Source organism: Scatophagus argus, chromosome 12, assembly GCF_020382885.2.
Source record: "Scatophagus argus isolate fScaArg1 chromosome 12, fScaArg1.pri, whole genome shotgun sequence".
NCBI classification, from domain to species: Eukaryota; Metazoa; Chordata; class Actinopteri; family Scatophagidae; genus Scatophagus; species Scatophagus argus.
The window spans coordinates 21,034,942-21,061,683 of NC_058504.1; the positions used below are offsets into that span (position 1 = coordinate 21,034,942).

The window sequence follows — 26,742 nt, forward strand, 5'->3', positions numbered from 1 at the left end:
ATAAACAAGCCTACCAAACACCATAAATGGACTCTGTCATCATGACCCTGTGGTGACTGCACACTCCGCCTCCCATCCACGCCCACTTCCAGTCTCTGGCACAACCACAGGCCATGTCATCCTCATGCATTGCCACATTTCAGTATTGGGCCAATGCATAACCCAGATGAATATAAGTGTTCGCTGAGGAAAAGTCATGTTCTGATGTAATTATCATCTATTGCTTCCTGTAATCGTATCAGATCTCTTTTGAACAATAATCTCATGGTGAACGTCTGGAATGAAGCCCTCCTCCCTGTTTATTGTTCTCTACTCCGGTAAAACACAATTGAATTGAGGCCTCAGCTATTAGATTTTTTGCTCTGTAGAATAAACTGAAATCGTATTTTTGCTGGAAATTATCAATACATCTCACAGAGCAAAAGTAAGAAGACACAGAATAAAAGTAGACCCTAGGTAGAGAGGGAGAGGGAGCGAGGGAGAATGAAACAGATGAAAGATGAGGAAGAGTTGATGGGAAGACTTTCACCAACTGGAAAAAGGATTTATTGACATACTGGGGTCAGATGTATATACTACAGTTGGTAAATCATATAAAAACTGCAAAATACTGCTGCCGCGCAGAAGCCACTTTATTGTACGCCTGTTAAATCCAGTGAGTAAAGTGGGTATATTGAAATGTGGAAAGGAAGCTGTATACAGTACATAAAAATACTACTGCCAAGAATAAAAAAACAAAGAAAAAATTACAGTTTTTGGATAGAAGAAAATATGGCCAACTTTCTTACATATCAGAGAGCCACTGAATTTATTTTAGTCGCTCGTTTATCAGATAAATTGCCACGTTAACTACGGCAGCAGGTCGCTGATGTTTTCACTCTTCTACTGATCGAAACAGCTGCACACAACACATAAACAGTAACTAACATAGCTTCACTTCTGAACACACTTATCTGTTTGATTTTGCTGCATAAATGATTCTGACAACATTGAGAGAAAAGGACCAAAAATATACTTACAGGCCTTAAAGCAATGCCGCAGGTCTGCAGTGTTTAGCATCTGGTCTGCTGAAATATTGATGACACACAGTTTGAGGGAAACCAATACCTTTAATTTAATCTGTAAACCCAGACAGTAAACATGGACAGCTAAAGAAATCCATCCTGAAATGTGATTTTAAAAAAGCAGCTGTGCAGCCGCTGGTTCTCTGTTTGGCATTAAGGCATTCGCCAATGGGAAATACACACAGTTATCTACAATTACACAAGCAACTGTACTGCTTGTAAGTCATTTCAACTCAGTCATGATCAAACTTTATTGCTCAAAGCTTTGGTTTCTTTTCTTGTGTGAAAACAGTTTGGCTGGTTGCTTGGGTGTCTGTTTCCTCCGGTGAAAACCAAACTAAAAACTGTGGGAGTCTAATTTACGGAAACAGATAGCAGATTGTCACCTTTGCCAAAGCTTAAACTAAATTATATATCTTAATAAGAGGGTTATGGGTAATTTTAGTCCTTGTTTAAGAAAGTGATGCCATCTTAATAGTGCAAACTTTGGTGCTTAAAAATAGAGAAAAATTACATCTACTGGCTTGACCTTAGCATCATTTCTTTAACTATGAAGAAACAAGAGACTGAATCACAATAAAATGAAGTGAAATCCCACCAAGAATATAGCAACAGTAACTCGGCAATCTGGCAAGTGATACTCAGTGTCTGAAAAGTTGCGTCTTCTGTTTTTAGCCTTCCCAAAACCAAAATCATGAGCAGAAAAGAGAGGATTGGATTTGACTGCGTGTTTATGAACTAACGTTAAATGCAAACGTAAGCATGTCCAGCTAACTGCCTTATTCAACAGTAGCTTGGTAACCCAGTGTTATGCTGCATTCGAATTGGACTCGTAAGTTGTTTTCTGAGTTGTTTTCTGTCTTCCAAAGCCAGAAATGACAAATCGAATGCAAGCCAAAGTCAGAATTCCAACTCGTCAACTTGGTCAACCTCAGAGGACACCGAGTTTGCAAACCAAGATGGCTGCCCAGAGCATCGACTGTAAATAAAAGCTGTGGTTTTGCATGTTTTTAACGCTTTTGTCTTTTCTGTGTCCAATTTAGTAAGCTGTATACCCAGTACTGCCTTACTGCTATGCATATAGTCTTGTTAGTTGTGAAATACAGCATAATGTGTTGTTTATCAACCGGTGCTGCCTTTTTATGTTTTAATTATTTCAGCTTTTCTTCTAAGAAATTATTTTTTGGCCATCATTTGGGCATGGCAGACGGATCTAAATACTTGTTTTTTGCGCATGGACAAAACACAGAGCCACTGTTGGTGAATTTCTTCCAAAATTGATCCAGAATACAAAAGTAAACTGATTTAACCTGCAGGTCACATCGTCAGAACTTTCAACCCTGTAATATTTACCTTCCACCTGCTGATGATACACTGAAGAGAATTTTAAGCTTGGTCATCTGATGTTTCTTGCAAAATGGATCTTGGCATAACTTTCCCTTGAAATGTTGCAAGTAAATTAAAGAACCACATATAACTGTTTGTCTTTATTTTTTCGATCATTCAGTCAGAAGAGTTAAGGCTGATTCAGGGTGGCAACAGTGAGTTTTACTGTCTGTTGGAAAAATTAATGCCACACCAAAAATGACTCCTCTCTTTTCATAATTCTGTGAATAAATATTTGGTTTCAGTCGAACATTTCATTGGGAGGTAGGATTACGCTAATTTTAGGCCTCAGTATTTTTGAAATCCCAGCTAGTTGTCTTCCTTTCAAAATAAATGAAAGAGAAATCTGTTCACCTGTTTCTGCACGGCCAGGAGGCTGAGGATGCTCAGGCATGTGTACAGGGCCCACCACTTCCCTCAGCAGCTATCCAGCCATCCATCCATCCAGCTCTCCTGGGTCACTTTTCATAATTATTGAATTACATTCCTGGCAACCCATTAAGCAGGACATTCTCTTCTTAACCACCTGCTCTTCCCCCCTCCTCCACCCCATTTTGCGCCATCAATCTTTCAGCGTTACCGGAGCCCCTAAAAGCTTTCTGACTGCTCTATAATGGGGGACAGCGCGGGGTCAGGGGGTGCTACAGGACTGTGTGCTCAGGAGCAGTGATGCCTCAGCATTTGGGTGGGGAGCAGGGCAAAGGGACGGGTTGGTGTGAGGGGGGGCAGTGAGGGTCACTCTGTGCAGCTTGGCTGTGATAGGTCACGGACTGGACCTCAGGCTGGGAACAAGAGGGGGGAAAAACATGTTTGTGGGTGTGATTATATGGCTGTGCTTGAATATGATGTGTGGATGTAACCTCTTCAGGTGTTTCAGAAATAAAAATATCTGCTCTGAGATTCTGTCAGATATTATGAATCTGCCATGGTCAGAGCATTTCAGTTTTGTATGTCATTTCCACAGCTCGGCTTCATGCATTTTGCAGACGTCAGCATCCTCGTCAAACTGTAAAAAGTTGCAGTTTATTCACAGACAGAAAACCGTTCATTTTTGACATGTTTTCGTGGTTAAAAAATGGCACCAAGTCTTCTCTCCACTAATCATCGGTCTATCATATGTTCAGTCAAAATGTGTCACCACTGGAATCCACTTTAAGCAAAAAATCAAAGTGAAACACATTGCTGTAATGTACATGTCAGGCTTTTTCTGACTGGCTGGAGGGTCTCAGGGTCTCACTCACACACACACACACACACACACACACTCATTCATTTCTCCCCACTCAGTAGTTGTGAGATTTCAGACACATTATCATTATCAATATTTTACACTTTATCACATAAAATCTCACAGTGCAATGCTTCTATTTTATTTTTTTCTTTTGCCTAAAAGGTGAGGTGTTGAAAAAATTCAAACATTTCCACTTTGTGAAGGAAAGTCAGTTAAATGCACAAATTAGTAAATAGCATGTGACTTTAGTTGCTAGTTAAGTCACAAGTAAAGCAGTCAGGATTCACTTTCCTGTCTGGACCATCGAAAACTAACAGAAAATAAAACAAAAATCATAAAGTTGTCATAAACTAATACCGAACGAAACTGATACGATGACAAAAAAATCAAACAACTAAATTTAAATGACACAGCCTTGTTACTAAACCAATATAATATATTAATATTAATATATCTGTTATTTAATCAATAAAACTGAAATGACATCTGAAGTTCATTTCCTTGGATTGAAAATTATTTTAATTAAAAAACAAACAAACATATTTTGTGATCCTACTTGGCTCCACCTATCCTGGAAATGCTTCCACAAATAACAAATGAAATACAGGTCATACTTGTAACATCCACAGTCAACCATGTTGAAATGTTAAATGTTTCCACACTCATCACATGAACATCACTAACGTGGGGCATTTCGGTATTACGCTGTGCAGTGCTCTTTTCACCGTCTTGTCCAGGAGATTCCACTCAAGTCAATGTTAAGTGAATAGTAAGGTTAGGTTTGTCTTTACCCTGCTGGCTTATTGACTCGCCTGTCAATACCAGTGCAGGAAAAATCCATAAAACCTGCAAATGTTATCTCAACATCCGTTTGTGGGTGTGCGTGTCCACTCATGCACATAAGGCTTAAAGGTCTTACACAATAACACAATACATTATGAGAATATGTGAATGACTGCTCTTCCAGGGGAAGGAATAATATCTTGGTGAAATAAATCTTTTTCCATGTCTTATGAGGAAAATGAGGAAAGATGAGAAGTACCCTATCAAAAGATAATTCAAGTGGAACTTGATAGTTTATATTTCAGACTTTAAGATGTGATAATAAACAGAGCTGGAAATGACAGACAGTACTTATTATAAAGCAGAAATGGATAATGCTTGAGCAAAGCGACCGTACTGCCAGACAAGAACAGCGGAATTTATTACAGTATTAATTCAGTTATGCTTTTGTTAGACCCAGTGTTTTTGGAATTCTTGCTTTCAACAGTACCTGTGCAAAGCAGCTACATAATCGGAGAAATAGCTGAAAGATTGTGATTAAAATATATATAAAACATAAAGTTAATGTTTAGGAAAGATTGTGATCATGGTTAACACAAAGGTAAATATTAATTGCAGGTCTGTGATGGGACTTGAACTGGGGTTGGGTATCAGAACTCAGTAACAAGTATCAACTGAAACAACCCAGTACCAAGTAGCATCTAAGCTCAAATGATATCTGCATTCGATCCTTTTTGCACACAGAAATCAGTCACCAATTCTTTGACATAATGTGGCCCAGTATCAAAATAGCTTCAACCCACATGTGTGGTCTGATGGTGAAGTCTAGTGCAGGCTGAGTGTGATGATGGCATCTTATGCAACTGAATGCTTCCATTGACATTATGGGTGTTAAATGAAATGGTCTATTGGCGTCAAACTAAGAGTACTGGTATTGGGACTGGTATTGGAATTTTTTTTAAGCCCTAACTTGAACTCTGGTTTCCTGTGTGAAAGCACAGCCACATCCACATGATTATTCCAAATATACAAAATAAAACATAACATTTTCTGCATCTGCACTGACAATTCCTTGGGATACTGGGCTGTTCCAAACTATTTTCTGTTAACATTTCCAGCTACAACTCTACTATACTCTGCTTACCAGCTAGCTGTTAGCTTTATCTGTCCAACAACTGGTGCAGGGCAATTAGCATGCAGTGTGTTTATTAGAGCTTTCGTTCCCAAAACAGCACCTCAAAACAAGTTTGTTGCAACCACTGAGACGGAACTGTATATTAAATGAGCCATAAAACTAAAACATTCATCTTAAGGAGGCCAAAAAGCTCCACGGGGCTACAGGGTTTGTGATAGCTATCTGTGGATTATTCATTATTAACAACTCCTTTCTTTTAACTTAATGCAGGTCCTCACATGGATAGCATAACTAATGTATGTGGTTACAAGTAAACAGTATCAGTGCAGATGGAGGGCTTATGCCTCACCTCACAGCATGCTGCTCATTACCTAATGCCCAGATCCCAATACATATTATTCATCTCTGACAGCTCACCCGCTTTGCATGAAACAAACACACACATAAACACACACATCTTGCTGCTCACACTCAAGAATGCATGCACACATAAACAGACCCTCATAGATAGATAGATAGATACTTTATTGATTGTGAGGTATGAACGCATGCACACTGTACAACTACAAAAATCCCATGTATCGGCACACGTATGGTGCATACACAAGTGACCTTGCAGACCACACTCAGGATGTGCTTCTCACTCACACACACTCACACTGAGAGCATATGAGTAATGAACAACCTTAATAACACCTCCAACTTTTCCTCTTTTTCTCTCTGCTGGCTATTTAAATTCACATCCCCCTTTAACGTCGCTCTAATCTGATTACCGCTGGGCTAATGGTTCTCCTTCTGCTCCTCCCAGACGCTCTGCCCAGACCTTGGAAAACACACACACAGCATTCAGGGTGTGTGCTGCTGCAGAAGAGACACATCTGCAAAGTATGGCCAAGGGAAAAGAGCTGAGAGAAAGAGAGAGAAGTGGGTGTATGGTGTTTATATGCATGTGGGTGAGTGTTTTTTGGGGGTGAGGAGGAGCAGGAGGAGGAGGAGGTAGTGGATCAGCAGCCAACTCCACTCCAAAACCCTCCCCTCACTCTCCCTTTTCTCTTCCCTGCAATACCACCTCCTCCTCCCCCCTCCCCTTGAGTAAATCTATAGGGAGGGAAGGCAGAGACAGGTGCATTTCTCCACAAATTGAGTTAGCCAAGACATGCCACATCCAATTGGACTAAATTGATGTGAGAGTTTGTGATGTCTGCCGTGGGTATTACAGCAAAGGTCAGTGTGCCGAGACAATGACATCAATCTGGTCCACGTGGCCAAGCGCCTGGGCCCCCGTCAGCCCCCTGATTCAGATGCAAACCTGCAAACACAGCCAGAGGAAGGAGAGGGCGGACAATTGCTGGTTGCAAACTGGTGGGCATTTTGTGATTGCTTTTAAAAAGAAGCTAAACAAGACCTTGACACCCTGGTTGTTGCCTTTGAGTGTTACGTGCCGCCAATGGCCAATAAATATATATATTAAAAAAAAGATGATGACGGTTGCCTTACCAGGTTATTGTTTAGGTTGTAAAGCATCAAAACCAGAGTCAAGAAGTACTGAGAAGCTTCAAAACTTTATTTTCATGCAAACAATAACTCAGCTAGTCAGTGGTATTCAGCTCAGAGTGTTTGATATAAAGCCCCTTGATTCAATCTTAATCTTTACATTATTGTTCCACTTAATATTTACAGGTGCTTAGGAAGTCAAAAACATGTGAAAGAATGATGAATCCGATCTTAAAGGGAATACTGGAGGAATACTGCTTACTGCCATCAAATTCTACCCTTAATGTCTTGTGAAATGCATAAATAAAATATGCTTCCAGGTTAGTGTGATATAACAGTCTAAGGCTTGCTAGGTTTTTACTAATCAGAATATGAAGGTGCAACCAAGGTACCAAATTTCCACTTGCATAACAACTGAACACTTAAACATTCAGTACACATACAAAGACTGATACAACGCTGGAGGTTAGCTTAGCTTAGCATGAACAAACAGCTTGGTTCTCCACCAACACTACACTACTTGTTGATGAACAACAATGTCTCTGTGCACTTTGATGACAAGTCTCTGATCGTCTGTGTTGTCCACAAGCTAATAATTACAGAACGTAACTCCTCATAAGACCACACATTCGCATTTTTCCATTACTGCTTGCGTAAGCATTAACAAAGACGGTTCATGCTAAGCAGTGAGTATTAAACATGCTAATGGAGACAGGCTAACCCTTTCCTCTGCTTCCAGTCTTTACGCTAATCGGCTACCGGATAAATAAAACTTAGAAAAGCAAACTGATTGTCTCAGCTCCCCAAAATGCCAAAGTATTCCTTAAATAACAGAATACCACTTCGTCTAATGAGTGAATACCATGAGTCTCAGTTATAGTTCGAGGTTATTGGTAAAATGATAACATGTTAAGAGGCTAAATATTTGAATCTCTTTAATGAATTACTAAGCTTGAAAACCAACTAGGTAAACTGAAAGAAAAGCACTGTCACAAAGCTGACAACTATTATAGCTTATGAAAAAAAGACATTTGATATACATAGTTTGTTAATAAAAGAAAGTAGATACAAACAAGTAGTGTCTAGTTGTAGTAAACTGGATTTTAGTTAAATGCAGTTAATTGTTCATCAATTTTTTTCACCACTGAAAATGAGTCCAAGAAGCACCATTAGATGCATTCCAGAACGATCAGCTAATGGTGGCTCTGTAGCCAGTTTGAAAAAGGGTCTATTGACATTTCTGTAGCTGATTTGGGATGTGAGGCATGCTCACTATCTGTATGTATTTTAACAAAACCAAAGTAGTTCATAAATCTTCTGCTAATACCACCACTGCTAATTTCCTTAAACTGATTACTACTATAAGCGTAGTTTTGTTATGATGTCTGTATAGCATCCAGTTCTACAACTGTTAAGATATTCAGTTAATGTCTATGTCACATTTTCTCGACTCTGGGATGTTATTTATATAGAGATCCACCCACAATGAACACATATTGCCTATCAATTTCATATCCAACACATGAGTGGTAGTGGTTTAGGGCTACTTTGCCTCTACTCTCAGGAAATCCAATAGAAACTTCATCATGCTGTCACCTCTGTCAAGGCCTGCAAACCCAGATTTCAGGGGTATGGCTTTCATCCCACCTCTATTCAGAGAGCCATTTTCTTTGATTACATTAGCGTTATTGCTCCTCTTACGGGTTCCCTCCGTCTTCTCACTTCTACTCTATCAGCCCAGGGCTATTGGTTTTCATTCTGTGGCGTCAATCTGGACCTGGACCAGGCTGAGCTAGGCCAGCTTACACTGACGTTAATTCATATAAAAGCTATTTGAACAGCCAAGTTCAGCTCCTGACTTCACAACCTCACTGCATCAATGGGACATTACATTTGACAGAGTGTATTTAAAGGCAGATATACAGTAACATTTGTTGATGAACGCACCTTTTTTTCAAATTCCACAAACCACTAAGGACTAATCAATAGCCTTTCTGAAGTTGTTCTGTGTATTTAAGTTTGTTTGGAATCATATTTATTTTCAGCAAATACCAAAATACATAAGAAACATTTTAACATAATATTTTGTATATAAAAAAGGGTGGGTTTTGTTTTGATTGTAGTTTTACCTGTGCAGTTTGGTTTTGTTTAATCTAACCTCATTTGTCAAATGAGCTGAAAGTGACTGAAAGTATCTGGAGCCAGTTAAGGACAAGTCATCAACTGCTCTCTTTGACAAGGTTTCCTGGAACCCACGGGATCCATGAAGAAGCTACAATTCATCCCCAGTCAGTGGAATCCCAGACCAGAGATTTGTCTGAGAAGCAATTTACTGTCATTTGCCAGAGAGTGCTGGCCTGATGCATAAACATCGTCCCTAATATGCCTATTCATCATCGGACAGCCGGGGGATTCTGGGTGTGTTCTGATCAAATTTGCACCCAGCGATGATGAGGGGCATGTTGGTTTTGATGCAGAAAAGTGCAGATACAGCTATTTGTCACGTCAAGCCTCAACAGGGGAGGCAGAGGGGGAAAGATACACAGCGCAGAAACACAGAGTATAGAATAGCAGCTTAGTCACCTACCATAGCAAAACAAAGATGGCTACCATAGCTTTTTAGCCACATTAGCGACGTCTTCCTGGGTTGGTCCACCACTTTGTTGTATGTTTTTTTTTTGGAGGGGGGGGGGGGGGGCACAATAGTATTTATAGTGATTTCCAGTTAAACCGAGAATATCACAGACTTATCCTCTAGTAATTATGCCATGCCTCATTTACCAGAAACTCATAAATATTCCAGGCAAATCTGGCACTACTGCTGCTGAAAACTACCGTGATGTTCTTTAACAGACAATATATCAGATCTCTAAGCAGTGGGCAAATCAGCCCACTAACTCATATTTTCTGATTTTTGCCATTCATTTTGTGTGCTGCCCGGTTCACCATCCACATATTGCTTTCAGCCAGAATACCAAATCTATCTCTTCCAGCTCTGTGTTACACCATCATCCTGCAGAGAACGGCCTTCTGGGAACAGGAAGTGAATCAAAGCCTGCAGTGGACAGACTGACTCTGATTGCTCCCATCTGGCTGGTCTTTAAGGATTCCATCCAATCAAATTAGGTTTGATTGATCAACAGGCACAGCCATTGGATAGTGGTCATGGCAGTATAAATCATGTTCTGACACCAATATGGATGGCTTTCCTGAAAAAGAACAGTAGTGACAAAGTGTACATGAAATCAAAGGAAGTTGACTTTCTCGTGGCCAATTTGTAATCTGAGGTTCCTGTTAGTGAGGAGCGAGATGATGATATTGGGATCCCAGTACACAAAGACGGATGTTCGCCATGAACACCTGATAAGCAAACAGGAAGTCAAGGCCGTTGTGCTGCTGAGATAGACAAATAAAAAATCTGCCCCCTGCTCTCATGTAAACCTGTTGATCACCGCTGACATTACTGGCTTTTGTTGAGCACTTTATTTAGGGTGAAAGGCTAAGATGTAGTGAGTAAAGATGGATGACTCTAACTTAAACTATCTGAGATCACTACTACAACAAAAATAAAGGATAGTTTTGACTCAGCACAGCAGTTTCACATGATGAGCTCAATGACAACATGCTGGGCTTGTTCTTCTTCTCTGTGTTTATAAGTGGATCACAACTCAAAGGTACATACTGCCACCTACTGTATTGGAGGGTGTAGATTGGCTATATTCACTGGCTATATTTTCAGTATTGGAATAATACTCAGCAATATAAATTTTCCTTTGGTGTCATATATATCATGCACCCCCAACTTTTGTATATTGAACAATAAACATCAGATAACAATATTTTTGCAAAATGGATACATATCTTCTACAGATCTATCTATCTCAATTCAAACAATTCCTTGCATCAAAACACAAAAAGCAAACAAAGCAAAAAATTGAAAAAACGTAGTGTTAAATTGGTTCTAAGAGAGTGGCCTCGCCTGACAATATCATTTTAGTTTAGCACAAAAACTCTTTTTATTATATTCATGGAATAAGTAAGGAATGATCAAACTTAGCTGGTACTTGGCTGAACAAATGCAAGCCCTAAATGTTGCTTATGCTTCTCGTTCTGCCCTCATATTAATGATTTGGGGTTTCAGTTACTTCATTTAAAGCATACCAAAGGTTCCTGTCACCTAAACTTTCAAAATTAGGACATAACAATGACTGATTATTTGATTATTTTTATTTATTTTGATTATTTATATTGTTGTGTGTACATACAGTGTAGACCTCTGTCTAGACTGAAGTTGAAGCACCACATGATATCACCAAACCCTAAGAACGATAAAGGTGTTGTCCCACCAGAACAGGCTCAAGAAATTAAAGTTTGTAGCAGGTAGATCATAAGTGTGTGTGTGTGTGTGTGTGTGTATGCCTGGGGTGAGAAAGGTTGTCCTGACACAAAGTTTGTTCTATTATTATGTTATTCATGAAAACACAGCACAGCAGTGCTTCAGTTGAGGATGTGTCCAGTTATTGATTAATCGTGTTTGGCTCTCTGGGTCTATTTGAAACAATATTGGGCAGAGCCTCCTGTTGTGCGCATGTTGTGATTATATGAGACCCTCGTTGAGACTCTTTTGACTATATGGAAATAATAATTCATATGAGTTGCCCGCTGGTTTATGCAGATGGCGGCTTGGGGCAAAATCAAAAGGTACAACTGAGGCCACGTGTTTAGTCATAACATATCCAAAGAATATGAGATAAAAAGGGGTGGGGGTGCACGAGGCGAGACAAATTAGCATCTTTAGAAATTGATGGCAGGTGTTTACATGTGGTATCTTTTGCATATTATAATGTGGGGGGGTAATAAACATTACAATGCGTTGTATAATAATCAATATAATTCACAATGACCTTGACGTTTTATGATGGATTGGGAGACCCGGCCTACTGTAATTGCTGCCCACTCTTCCCTCCCTCCTTCTCTCCTTCCCTTCATCCTGACGCCTCCGCTCTTACTGGCCTCTCTCTCTCTCTCTCTCTCTTTCACTCTACCCCTTTTTTGACATTAAAAACCACTCCATCATTCTAGATGCGCCGCCTTGTCGCCTGCCGCTCAGATGACCATTAATCGCTTAATTCCAGTAAACCTACGTGCGCACAAAAGGCCGCTGTCTGCCGCTTAATGCATGTGTGATTAAGCTTTTAGGCCGACCACACGGCATTATTAGCCAGCAGGTCCTTGTATAGAGGGCCAAATGCCTTCAGGGGGCCCGAGGGTGGTGTGGGATAGAAGAAGGGTGTGTGTGTGGAGAGGGAGGAGTGTGTGTCGGGGGAGGGGGGGAGTTAATGACACTGACCCTCACTTCCCCAACAGCTATTCAATTCAACAATAATAACGGGTCACGCAGCTGATTTATGAGGCTGGGGCTAATAATTGTCAATTGCTAATGCGGGGGTGGGGGCAATGCCAGTGGACTATGCTAAATAAAATATGCCTTGACCCCAAATAGGGGGGTGCAGGAGGCAAAAAAAAAAAAAAAAATGACAGATGATGTTTCAGACCTCCAAAGCATGTTGCAGCTTAACTGAGTCTAAAAAACTCAGTGTTGGTTTGGTGTCTGTGGATGAAAACGTTTAGAGAGGACATGCAGCAGCAACATACAGGCCAGACTCGGGCCTCGCGCGCTCCATCCGTCCGCCTGCGTGGCTGCAATAAATTAATAACAACCAAACAATGTGTCGTGGAGAGGCGGATTCGATTACTAAGTTTATTTACAGGGAAAATCTCATGAAGGCCATTGACCAACGTTAAACAGCGCGCGGATGAAACGATGACAAGAGCTCCGATAAGAATTTAATTCCATCTCATTTCAGACGATTTTATGAATCAAATTCTTGAACACTGGCAAGAGATTTAATGATCACATCTTTGCGAAATCTTATTTCAGAGCCGGTCGATGGCATTTCTCTGCGTTAATGTCGACTTAGAGGTTGGAGTAATTTAGTAATTGATTCCTTGCCTGGCTCTCGCCCGTGCCAAGGCCGCGTTTGAGGGTAATATGTTTCCTAATCTTATCCCCCGGAATAAGATTTTTATGTTAATCCACTGGCTGGTCTCTTGGTCACTTGGGAAGCAGAGATAAAGGCTCAGAGGGGCAGGAGAGTCCATGAGAGACGAGCTCGGCTTGGCTGCAGCATCTGGATAACAAAGGAGACGTGTTAATGGAAGAGAAGAGTGAAATATCACACACAGAAGAGTACATGAGAAGAAAATATTTACCCCATCCCTCGTGAAATATCTGTAATTAATCATTTTATTTGAATATAGGCTAAACAATAGGTTGATAAGGTTTGTTAAGGGTTATAAAGCTGCTTTCGCCTCCAATTTTATATTCAGATCAGTGTGATACTTGACCCCAGATATAGTTATGTTTCCTAGATGAAATTCTGGATAAAATTAGATCAAGCGGGTTCATTCTCCTGCGCATCCCTGCCTGTCACGATCACCGAGACGCACAAAGCCCTCAGATTTAAATAAAGACGCATCAGGTAAAAATACGTCAAACGTGTCTAAATAGAAAAACAAATAAAAAATAACACGAGTCTAAACCCTGCAGACTGACACACTGAAGTCTTTCGTTTGTTTTCTTTTTTCTTCCCTGCAGACACCGAGAGAAGACACCAGCTTCTAATTGAATTTTGTCTCTTCTCCAGATGTCACTTTCCATCTGTGCGCTTGGAAACGCGATGCGCTTTTCACGCATCGGCCTGGAACACCTTTGACTCAGAGGCGCGCTTTTCCTCTCCTCTTCTCTCTCGTGTTAGCATGTTTTCTTATGTGGAGTTTCAGCTTAGAGAAAACTATCAAGGTGAATTATCACCAGATATTAGAATCGTTTTGGAAAATGACTGAATTATTGCTGTGGAGCTGGAAGCCATTTCTACTCCTTTGACGGTTTTATCTCAGATGTTTTCACAGCATTTTGCAGGTGAAAGCGCGACCCTCGCCTTTATCCATCCTGTCAAATTGAGACATCAGACTAAATTGCCACGAGAGCATCCCCAAAATGATTTTTTTTTTATCTGTCCTCGAGCCCCTCCCCTGCAACACGCGGCCTTATTAATAACCGCTTTGATAAGCGTAGAGTTTCCTCGGGCGGAGGAGTGAGACATTGTAGGTGAAATGTGACAGCGGGACCCTCCCATCGCGCGCTCTCTCTCTCTTTATCCTCCACAGTGTCTTTGCCTTTTCGGGGGAGTGGATCCATCCAATCCATCCAGAGACAATGGCATTTTGTTCCTCTTTTTGTCCCTCCTGTCGACCCGCATTCCTATATTGCTGAGCAACGATAGTGCGCACTAAATGGAGAGGAGTTCCTCCCATATCCCAGCTATTGTGCGGCACTTGCCAGGGGAATTTAGGGTCTCGCACACATCGCAATTTTCCTGATTTATTTAAGTGAAAGCATATGGTTGAAGCCCTTTATTTGCCTCATAATTACAAATTAACCACCGCTTTATTTGAATTAAATGACCATTATGTTACTGTAAATCACCGTTTGCGCGCACTGCTGCCGTTTGGAAATGCAAAAGAGCAACGTGGAACCACCAGGGCCCCGTGCATGACATGACAACTGTCTGCACGTTTTGCATCTTGGAAAAGCTAAAAGGAAAACGCAACAGCAGACAGCAGAGTCCCGCCTCGGATTTATTTTATTTTCAGATTTAATATTCGCACGTCAGAAATATCAAACTGCGGCTTCTCATCGCACCCGAACCAGCTGAAAGAATTAAAAGATGTTGAAACTATAAAAGGAGGCGTTTCAATAGCTGGTGGACTATGGTGGAGGGACTATAGACCGCAAGAATAAAGAGAGCTTCAGTGAAAGAAACCGATGGCTAAAAGCTATAATTGTATTTGCCTCGGCGAAATATCAGAAAAGACTTCTCGTTTCTTTGGACGTTATTAGATTAATTCCCTGAGATGGTTTCTTTTCTCGCTGCCAGACGCGTGGAGGAAGGACGGTGAACCATTTGGCTCTTTGCTTTCAATAATCAAATTAACCATTTGGTACAACTTTTGGGTCCCAGCTCGTGTGTAGAAAAGGGAAAATAAAAAAAAAGAAAACATTTACATAATAGGGAGCGGGTTGTGTCGAGAAAGAATGAACTTTTTTTCTTTCTTGCGCTCGTTGATCTTTGAAAAGACAATATACACACGAGAAGAAAGGAGAGAAACACACTGCAACACGTCAGCATTGTGGAGAGAGAGAGAGAAACAAAACAATTGATGGCAAATGCGAGCGGGTCTGTTTTAATACACGAGCTGCGCCTTGCGGCCTCTATGGAGCAAATGGCCAGTTTGCTTCTGTTGCCATATTCCTCAGAGTCCTTTCATTTCTGTCTTATTTTAAATCCAAATTCAAGTTAACGTAACAGTCACCAAAAAGGCGGCTTGTTACATCTAAATTTGGTTCCAGTATCGAAAGAAGGAAGGTCACTCCTCACAGTTTGGAGATCCGTGACTGAGTTGAAAAAGATGATTTGCACTGGAATCACTGCAGCCTTTCGAAAAACAAAAATTTAGAGCAGTGACCTCGGACACTGACCTGTATGTGGTTTAGAAGGCCTCTTATTATTTTCCCTTTAACATCTGGCCTCTGTTCGGATTTCAACAACTAAATGTTTATCTTATGTTTTCCCAAGCCTTCTTTAATTAGGAAGAAAATAAAATCAATATTGTGAGAGATAAAATCCAATCAAATCCAAAAAATAGTAAAAGCCAAGATCTATAATAATCCTATAATAAAATTTAATTGGCTGTGAGACAAAAGTTCATAACATCCAGGATTCAAAATGATAATGAAGCCACGTAGGATTAAAATAATGTGACATAAAGTCACTGTTGAACCTCACAGTTACACTCGGTCCCCATAGGATTATTGGAGGAATATTATAGCGATTTTTCATTGCAAGTTCACACAGATCAGTCACTGAAACACGACCAGCGGCGAGCAAATTCAGACATCAAACACTCATCTGCTAAATTTAATTGATGCACCAGAATTCTTGTTGCGCCTTTTTTTGTTTTCCATAATTTGGGTGGGAAAATAACAGCTTCAGACGAGGACATGAACTCGGCCCAGTGAAGAAGAAGAAGAAGAAGAAGAAACACACGGTGTGTGTAAGCGCCATACAAAACGGTCCACCTTATTACACAAACCAAATTAACCACTCAGCCAATATTGTGAGCCTAAGAGGTCCGAGGACTGCCTCGCCAGTTCGTTACTTTCATTAGAAAGATGTTATTTGCCAAATAACGGAATAATGAAAGTAATAAAGACAATTACAAACTCATTTGAATCATAAAAACACACCCGGAAGTTGAGCGGAGATTACAGGTGCAGCGGCGCGAGGAGAGCGCGGGGAGAAAACGTGGTGTTTATTTGGCACAAACCGGCTTTATTAAATCGAAGCTGGTAAATGCGTTTGTTACTGCGCGTATGTTGCAATATGTTGTGTTTTTAATCCTCAGAGATAATCTCCAGGTTTCGTTTATTTTCTTAAACGTTAGCTGCTACACAGCCACGAACCATAGCCTATTTAAAATAAATAAATATATCATTAAAAGCCACCATCCGTGCAGTGTAGTGTGAAATAAAAGATAAAAGGAATGAATGCAAAGGTACAGTCTGCAGCTCTGTTGTTATGGACGGGACTGGTGTCTCACACCGTGGGAGGGGGAGAAAAAAAAAAGATTTTCCCCTCAAAAGAAAAGCTGAAAATCAGTCACTGGACTGAGATCATTTTCAGTAGTGTTCTCGCGAACAGTATCCTGAAACAAAGCAGAATATCAGAGGTCACACATGGTGCACAAACAGCTGACTTCACCGCTTGTAGATCTTTTAAAAGCAGCTTTTATACCGCAAAAAGTCATCATACTTAAACCACACAACTGGTCCCCCACACCTGCAAAAACAACAGCAACAACAACAACAACAACAAAAAAAAAACACGTACACGTTTAGCTGCTTCGAAGTAGAAGAGAGAGGAGAAGACGAGCAGAAAGAGGAGGCAGAGGGGGAATACTATGTGAAATCCTGCCCAAGGTATACGGTCGCTTAAAAGGCTTAAAAGCTTGGAGAAAATTGGATCAGGGAGAATCGTCACCCAACTTTCATTATTTCCAAGTGGTGTGATTGAATTAAAGGGCAAGATGGTGGTTGGAGAGGAGTGGGGTGGATGGGTAGAGGGGTGGAGGTGGTGGTGGAGGGGTGCGTAATGGCGTGGTATTAAATTCTAATTAGAGATGCAGGGGATCAATGATAGGGAGGTTGGACAGCCCGGGCCCCCAGTGCCAGCCCAATAGACTGATGAGTTATTGTCATGTAAAAAAGCGCTAGCAATAAGACCAAACGCTTTGCTATTGTCCAAGCGGAAAGAGCCAAGTTTATTATGAGGACTATATGCTCTAGAGACCTCGGGCTAGGCGGCTCTTAGGGGGCTTTTCATAAAACAGGGCTAGGTTCCTATAAAGGAGGCCAGTTTTGGAGCAGGCGCTGAGCAGTGAACATCTACCCACCGTCCAGCCTCTTTCCACCCAGTTCAAACCAAACAAGTCATCTTTCCCCCCCAACTCAGACCGCGCGTCCTCCTCATTTTTGGTTTTTATTATTTTTTACTTTCTAACCCAATTTGTTGGGTAGTTTTTGTTTGACGTTTTTTTGTTTTCCCGGGAAGTGCAGCTTTCTAACTCCACCGAGCCTTCTCAAATGTATAAAATGGAGTATTCTTACCTAAATTCCTCTGCCTACGAGTCATGTATGGCCGGGATGGACACGTCGAGCTTGGCATCGGCCTATGCGGACTTCAGTTCGTGCAGTCAAGCCAGTGGGTTTCAGTACAATCCCATCAGGACCACCTTTGGTGCCACCTCCGGCTGTCCGTCCCTCACGCCGGGGTCCTGCAGCCTGGGGACCCTGCGGGACCACCAGAGCAGCCCGTACGCCGCAGGTAAGCAGCGGCTCCGGAGCCTCAACCCGCCGTATTATAGGACGTCTTGATTGCATTTGAAAATGGAAATGTGTTTAGTATTTACCAAACGAAATTTGCTTACACAAATGAAAGAATTTATCACGTTAGAAGCGATTGCAGGCAAGCGGTAATTCGGTTACAGGGTTATACTATCCCAGTCACACCCAAAACCGCCAACAGAATTATCTTAAGCTGCCAAAATGATAGGCATAATTTATTTACTTTGCGATGAGACATAAAGCTTCGAAAAATAATTAGATAACCAAAGACTAAAGCTCATTATTGACACCGAATTGGAGTTAGAGTAGCAACAAGCGGGGCGGATGGGAACATTATGACAAGTTTTCAAACTTGAGCCTCAATCTGAGGAGCAACAATTAGTTTAACATTACAATTAACCGCATCACAGGTCACCGACGTTATCAGCTCAGAAGTAATTCACAGGTAATCAAAGGCGTAATACAATTGGGAAGCTTTAGCCCAGCATCCTTAACCAGATTTTACACAAAATATCGAATTTGACTTTACTTCCATTTGACAACATCGCAATTACACACACTCATATCGCAGAGAAGACCACTGAACGTCTGGCATTTTTATATCGTTTCCAGTTCCCTACAAGCTCTTCACGGATCACGGAGGACTGAACGAGAAGAGGAAGCAGAGGCGCATCCGGACCACGTTCACCAGCGCCCAGCTGAAGGAGCTGGAGCGGGTGTTTGCTGAAACTCACTACCCGGACATCTACACCAGAGAGGAGCTGGCACTCAAAATCGATCTGACTGAAGCCAGAGTGCAGGTACACAGCCACCGGCAACAGGCGCCAACCTGCCGCCATTACGCACGATAAACACACAATTACGCACGGGCGGATTTATGATGGAAACATTTTAACACGTTGTATCATTCCGGTTTAACAGATTTTCGTGAAATAAAAACTTTAGTGCTTTCAGCGTGATGAACCACTGGTCTCCAACTGCTGATACCATTTCACACTCAGTTTTGCATTAATATGCAAAATAAAGAAACACTGGGGACTGTAAACGTCAAAACGCATTTAGAAATGAACAGCTACTGCTCACTGGTGCTTAAGGAGCGATTTGGTCATTACATTTGTTTGGATATTAAGAATGAACGGTTTTAGATGAGTACTGACTGACATTCATTCATGTTGGTTTAACTTTTACATGGTTTACTACAGGTGTGGTTCCAAAACCGACGTGCCAAGTTCCGTAAGCAGGAGCGGGCAGCTGCAGCGGCCGCAGCCGCAGCCAAGTCCAATTCTGGAAAGAAGTCCGACTCCAGAGACGAAGACAGCAAAGACACCAAATCTACCGACCCCGACAGCACAGGAGGACCGGGCCCGAACCCCGTGCCCACCTCCAACTGCGGCGGACCGAGCCCCACCGGTGGCCAGGTCAACACCACCGGGAACGGACAGGTGGACCAGGTGAAGACGTCCGTGTCCACCGGCATGGGAGTGACAGCACCGAGCCAAGGCTGGGCCACCGCCCCGGGGACCATCACCTCTATCCCGGACTCATTGGGCGGGCCATTCGCCAGCGTACTGTCGTCTTTGCAAAGACAGAACGGAGCCAAAGCTACATTAGTAAAGACCAGCATGTTCTAATGAAGCGTCACAGCAGCGGAAGAAAAAAAAAACAACAGCAGAGGAAAAAGAGATGCGTTTCCTCATCCTCCAGAGACTGAAAAGCAATTTCCCGAGACAGACTGAAAGGACAATAAAACGCAGTTAAAAAGAAGAAAACAACCGTTATTTTATTTTTATGCCTTGCGCCGTTTCTTGTGCTCAGTGGACACTATTGCTGTCAAAATATTCATCTTGACAAGTCATACTGTCTTATAATAATATCGTTTTTTTTCTTAAAACAAGTGCAACCTGGGTGAAATGTTTCCAATCACGCCTGAAGACTGAAGTCCTGAAGGGGGGGGGCAAATTACTGTACTAATAACAACAAAATGACACTTAATGTTTCTTCATGCGTACATTCAGAGCAAGAAAACAAATCCCATCCCAAAGCAAAGTGTTCCTCTTGTTCTAAGGAAACAAACGACACATGTAAGCCCGAACACTGGATGAAGGGACTTGTTAAAACGAACTTTGTTTTTTTGTTGTTGTTTTTTTTACGCGCCAAAGTCTGCGCAAACAACAGACGTCTGCGCACTGGAAACGCGTCGTGCCATCAGCGAGCGAAGGAGCCTCGTTAAGTCACATCACATGTCAGAGTTCAACAGCTGCTTTGTTCGGCAGAGAGACGTTTAATATCCGCGACTCGAGGACGCTCTCGCTCTCTCGCAGATCCACGGTGTGACACAACAAGCATCCGACGAGACGCCGACGCATCCCTGCTTTTCCGTTCTCTGTAGACACAATCTGCTGTCCGGAAGTAGCCTCTTAACAGCTGTGTGGTTTTCAATTTTGTTTCCGGGGCTGCTGAGAGTTTAGTTTCTTTAAATTATCGATATAAACACAATTATTTCCTCGAGAGAAAAAAAAGGCACAAACTACTGCAATGTTCACCTCTGACAGGAAATCTGTATGTTTTGTGTGTCTTTCTACGGCAGTGTTTTTGTGGCTCAAATTGTATAGTGTTAATACGTATTATTGTCTCCTATAGTTGAACCATAGGCCATACTCCCTCGTAGATCGATCATACAAGTCTTTTTGATGTTTTACAAAATTCCCTCAGAAGAATTTATTTTGGGTAAAAAAAAAACCAACAAAAAAACAAGGGAATGGATGCAAACATTGTATTTATTTCGATATAATTTGCATGTTGTCTCTTTGTCTGATTTTACAATGAGTTCCCTTCCATTTTGTGAGCATTATGTAACACGTTTTGTCCAGGATCTGAAAGTTATTTATATGTAGGTAATGAATGCTTATATTTAAGAAGGAAATATTTCTACATGTGCACATAGTTTTCCAGGTGTACCATTGAAATGGTTGTTGATGATAAAAAAAAAAATAATAATAGTACAAGTTGCTTTGTCATGTTTTTTGTTCGACAAAAAAGGAATTCAAGCCAAGTTCCGAGTGATTTTTTTTTTTTGAAGTTGGAGTTCACAAGTTTACATGTTCTTCGTTAAGAAGTTAGCTTCTTAATGATTAGGACATAAGAGAAAAGTCTCACGGTCAGGGTCGAGATTTCAGCACCGCGGACAGCACCGCAACGCTCCACAATCCAGCAAATCTTCAGGATTAGGAGGTCTTTTCTTTTCTCAAAAAAAGTGAAAATATTTGCCTTTAGAGGAACATCATTTTAATTCAAAGGCGCAGAATCAAGTGTTGGTGCTCTGAAATACGATAGATTAATGGAACAACTGATTCAGTAATGCCGGAGATAAAAAAAACAAAGAGATATCGGAGATAAAAAATGTAAAAAGATGGAAATCTTTTCGTGTAAATTTGAGACCAAATGCACCGCGCTATTTTAATTGAAAGTCTTTTTTTTTGTTTTTAAGAAGCTCAACGTTGGAAATTTTGCAGCAGGTGGTGCCAGATGATAACCAAACATCGACAGGTGGAGAGAAGTCAGTACCGACCGCCATTTTATTTTGCATCTCTGGGGTCCCAGTTTTTGGTGTCAACGATCACATTTTATGACCCAATCGGTAGATTTATGAAAACATTATGGATGAGTCTTTTTGACAACATGACAAAGCTGAAACCCCTCATCAGGTGCCCTAACCTGAACGCAACACTAATCGGTCACGTGTGAGCCACAGTCTGACCCCAGTGACGCAGTTTGGGACGCCATTAAACTGTCTCTTAGTGAACCTTACTTTCTTTAATTATTTTTTGCAACTTTTTATTCCGCTATTTTATCACACTCAGTGAGAGGAGTTGAATGAAGGTAACATCATTAAATAAATAAATAAATAAATAAATGAACCACGAGGGCAGCGGGGCAGTAAACACTATTTAAACGATACTTCCATTAGCTTAAATCTTTTATCTTTCCGGGGATTTTTGTTTTTCAAAAATAAAAGACAAAAGCTCAGTTTTAATTTATAACCTTTTATTTATAAACATACAGTATGCTGTAAATGCCATTGCATTTAAACATCAAATTAATCTATATTTCGGATAGTGTTCAGGTGAATATTACAATAAATACAGAAACAGACGTAAAGGTTTCATTCCCCAACTATCCTGGTAAGAAGACCGTGTGAATGTGAGAGCTCCGTCTCAAAGATCCCGCTATAAGAGACTCAGCAGAGATTTATCCAGAAACTAAATGAGAATAAAAAATAAAATACACAATCGGAACAGAAGCTTAAAAATACTGTAGATCAGAGAGATGAACCCGGAGGAGAAGCTTGGCCGAAGGAGGAGGGAGCTGCTAGTTTGCTTTCATATAGCAAATCATTTGGTTTTAGGCTTAAACGTGCATTTTTTTTTACATCCGCAATACATAACCGAGCTCTTCTCATACAAGTTCAGAAATGAAAGAAGAAGCAGGTGACTTAAAACGTGCTGCTCACGGCACAGATCTTTAGTTTTCATCCAACCAAATATTGCACAGGTGCAACTGCTGCTGGTATGTGTGTTCATATTACCTCCGCTGTTTAACTAGATGTAACATGCACTGCTGATTTTTCAGTTTTTCTTTTCTTTATTTTGTTTTTTACTTTTATATATGAATCCTACCACCGAGCAATTATCAAAAATGATCTCGATTAACAGCATCTATCGCTCTACAATAAAACAACATTCAAAATTAAATCATGACCACCCCCCGGTATAAACCCTTTACTGGGCATTTTTCCCAGACAGACAACTTATCTATTCCTCTGGTTTTTATCACTGCAAATCATCACCGAGTGACCACAAGTGGGGGAACATGAAATTAAGGGTGTTGTTTATGTAAAATAAACAGTACTCATCAGGTGAAGCAAAGCGTGATGTAAGAGAGGGCTGCAACCTGTCTGTCTGCAGTTTTAAGGGTTCGAATTTGGCCAAAATCCCTCCTTACACCACAAAAACAAAAAAAGAGAGAGAAATAAAACACCACATAGCTGGTGTTTTTTTTTTCTGCATCACCTTGCTTTCCTAAGGCACATTGAAGACCTGACTTTCCAAGCGGACAGGTCGGCCGATGAGCAAACCTGCTGTGACCAAAAGCACAGAAACAGCTCAGAAGTCCAGTTATTGCCCTAAATGATGAAACTACATCCATAATGTGTTTATATTAGAAGCTAATTTTCTTCAGGAAAACAGAGGACACTGTCACGGCCCAAGGATGAAAAAATAAAAAAAAAAAAAGGAAAAAGAAAAACAAAAAAGTGACTCACTGCATATACTGTGTTTGTGGCTCTAAAAAGTGGGTTTATAGTGACCTTTCTTGCACTAAAATAAGATTTTCTATTTTGTTTTACTTCATAGAAGGGAAATAAAATGCTGAATATTTTTCAGATTTAGCCTGTTAAGAGAAATTAAAAATCCAATCATCAGTTATCTCTCCAATTTTTGGATTTTCAGCACTCAAAATGAATCTTTCTTGAATCACAAAAAAGCAATTCTGTAGTTATGTGATACACTACATTTCCATTATGTTGTATCAAATGGTAAATATTCTCATTTCCTGAAACCAGGAAAACAGAATCTGATTCTACTTAACCAGGACTTGAAAACCGCATTTTCTTTTTGTGTGTTCCGTCTGACAGTATTGGATGTTAACATAGCCTGTCTGTGTTCGAAGCATCTGTAAATGTTATTGTGTTTTCTTTTCAACATGGCCGCCACAACACAACAGTCCTCCCCTCTCTCTCTCTCTCTCTCTCTCTGGCTGCATCACGAAACAGAGTCTATGGTGGTACGTGGACCAATCAAATTCAGATTTCACTCAGATGTCAGATGACATAACACGAAGAATGTATGTTTCTAAGACTGCCCCCAGATCCCCGTTTGGCCCCTGCGATGAATCTTCATTGGTTACACATTGGAAGTGCAGAGGATGCAAAGATCCCGACATGCTGTGAAGGACGCGATTTGCAGATAATCAGGTTAAAACGGGGACGTGGTTTCTTCCATGAACCCTGTGCTTTTCAGTCGAGCGTCACAATGTGGTCGGCTGTCCGGCAGCTTGGAAGAAAAAAGAGAAAAAGGAAAGCCACAGTGTTTAAAAATTATAACTGTTGTTTTTCTGTTTTTGTAAGGTCAAGGACATACAGCCGCAATGCAATAAAACCCCTGAAATCGAGATAATGAGCTGAGTCTTTTGATTGAGTCTCTGATTTGATTTAGTGGTTTTCTGATCCCTAAATGATAACAGCAGCTGAGGGGTTGCTTGAGCCGTGCGTTACAGAAAACATGAGCCTCTGCTTGTGCAGCTGAAGTGAAAGGGCTGGAAAAGTTACTGCCGTCCTCTCCCAGCTGCCACATGATCAGATTCTCTTCCTCCTGAGGGGGCCTGAGATCCATCCCCAAATTCAGCCGAGGTTCACTGTGTCTGTCGCTTCTTTATCAAAGCTTTTATATTTGAACACACTCGTCTTATCAGGCACACAGCTGGGCTGCAATAAACACCGAAGGCTTTGAAATACACCGCGTATTTTTAGCAGGAAACAGTGTCAGGTTTACTTTGAAAAGAACAAATCAAGCAAACCTTTTGCGTGTTTTCCTGCCTGGTTTATGAGCACCGAATTTACTGGTAGCACAACACCAGCACCTTGCTGAAAACTGTATTTGTTCATCAGTGAACATAACAAATATGGCCAGAATTAGCAAACAATAAGGAAGAACAACACATAAACGTTTTTAATCATTTCAGAGAATGACTAAAATCACTATGAGCATCATGTAAAGGGAAGGTTATTTATTCAGAATTTGTGTGTTGTGCTTTTTGATATCTTGGCATTGGCTGATCTGCTTAGAACCAGCTGACAGAACCAGACCACATTCATTTTTCTTTTTTTTTCATAGACAGAAAAGGATGAGAGAAAATAAAGAGACGGATGGCAGGAAGACACGGGACAGAGAGGTGGAGGGACTTACAGCGGGAGCGGATGTAGCACTGGTGGCAGTTGAGGAGGCCGTTTCTGATCCTGACGTCCGTCCCCGTGGTCGTGTCTCCTAACTGTCCCTTACAAACCCCACACTGAACAGAAAGAGAAACAGAGGCCAGCATTCCCATGAATTATTCATTAATTAGCTGTTATTAAAGGTGAAATGTCAAGTATGAGGTTATTGTTGATCTGTGATAACCCACGAAAAGACTTCTCTGTCTGTAACACAAGTCAATTAGTTCCTCATGAGGATATAATTCTATAAAAAAATCTAAACAAATCTTGAGGTTTACTGACAGCATAACTCAAAATAGCGTCCATGTTGACAATAACGATGTCAACGATGCAGTACAACAGTGTGGCTCACTGATGTATTTTCGTAAAGGCACAGAGGAATCGGCTGCGAATACACATGCAGAACGACCACCGCCGAGGTACAGCAGCATCACACTTCGACTGGATGGCTAAACGAACAAAACCTTTTTCAAAGAGCGTCAGTGAATTGGAGAAGTGCTCCGTCTTTCAGCCACTGACCTTAAAGCACTGAATGTGAAAGTAGAGACTGAGGGTCTCTATGATCATGGCCGCCCCCTTTCCTAACGGCTGCCCACAGCTGGAGCACAGCTTCTTCCCACTGACAGACCTGCAGGAGAGAAGAAGAAAGACAGAAAACCTAGGATACCAGTGAAGAAAGTTCCATGCATTACATTTATCTTGGAGAAAAAAAGGGGTGGTGGTGAAGTTTTTTTTATTTTTAAATCTCTGACAATATTTCTTTGTCTTTCCTGATTGTTGTTAATTGATCTATTGTCATCAGTGTGTTGATCGAAGTCCCTGTTCAGCAGGATCTACATGTTTATGAGGATGTCATCGTGCGTTTTGTTTTGCCCGATCACTCACATCCTTCGTGTCTTCCGTGTGCTACATTTGTGATTATGTTCGCATTTTAATGACGCGGGACTGCAGATGAGCAGCTGAATTTCAAGACAACTCTGGCACATTTGCAGTAATGCACATTTTCTGGGGACTACTTTCAGATGCACATGTACAAATATACAATAGAGAAACAGATTAAAGAAAGAAAGTGAATTAAAAACTCCTCTGTTTCCCAAGGCTCCTTTGCTGCAGTGTCACATGTCATGAGGTGGGTGGAGAAACGTAGGCAGCAAAGCAGAAAATGACAATGCAGAAATGAACTGCACCCCCCCCACCCCACCCGCTCCCTCCATGTGGGCTGCTTGTGATGCAGTACCTGTTGGGTGCTGGAGGCAGTGTGTCTGGAGGAGGCGGACATGCTGCAGGGGGTTTTGATGAGTTGTGGCCCATGTTACTATCAATGGGACCAATCCTGGAAATGGACAGCAACATGCAACATGATGATGATGACTCACAGCTACACCGACTCTACTGATGCCAGAGTCAGGCATGAACCAATCAAAGTCGGAACAAAGCGAAATAGCAAAAACCTATCAGTAACGTTTAAGCCAAACTCAGGCTTATTTTATTCTTTGTAATCAAGCGTTACGTGTTACTATATTATGATTCTGATGAACACTTTTCTTGTCTTCGGCTGTTGTTTCTTCATGTGGG

General features: G+C 41.1%; 2 protein-coding genes across 12 annotated transcripts in view; one reads left to right on the top strand and one right to left on the bottom strand.

The window, feature by feature from the left end:
- Window positions 1-17,541: 17,541 nt before the first annotated feature.
- Window positions 17,542-21,206, top strand: phox2bb (paired like homeobox 2Bb). Its single transcript, XM_046406482.1, has 3 exons — window positions 17,542-18,099; window positions 18,732-18,919; window positions 19,322-21,206. Exons 1-3 carry the CDS (start codon window positions 17,859-17,861, stop codon window positions 19,748-19,750), a joined length of 858 nt encoding a protein of 285 aa, XP_046262438.1. The 5' UTR covers window positions 17,542-17,858; the 3' UTR covers window positions 19,751-21,206.
- A 940-nt stretch (window positions 21,207-22,146) lies between these two features.
- limch1b (LIM and calponin homology domains 1b) overlaps window positions 22,147-26,742 on the bottom strand; it is a 77,925-nt gene continuing 73,329 nt past the window's right edge. For all 11 annotated transcript variants that reach the window (XM_046405525.1, XM_046405524.1, XM_046405519.1 and 8 more), the window contains 4 exons: window positions 26,405-26,500; window positions 25,687-25,795; window positions 25,142-25,244; window positions 22,147-24,229 (listed from right to left, as the gene is read on the bottom strand). In XM_046405525.1, the coding sequence (XP_046261481.1) occupies window positions 24,204-24,229; window positions 25,142-25,244; window positions 25,687-25,795; window positions 26,405-26,500 (334 nt within the window). In that variant the 3' untranslated portion in view covers window positions 22,147-24,203. The remainder of the gene's footprint in view (window positions 24,230-25,141; window positions 25,245-25,686; window positions 25,796-26,404; window positions 26,501-26,742) is intronic.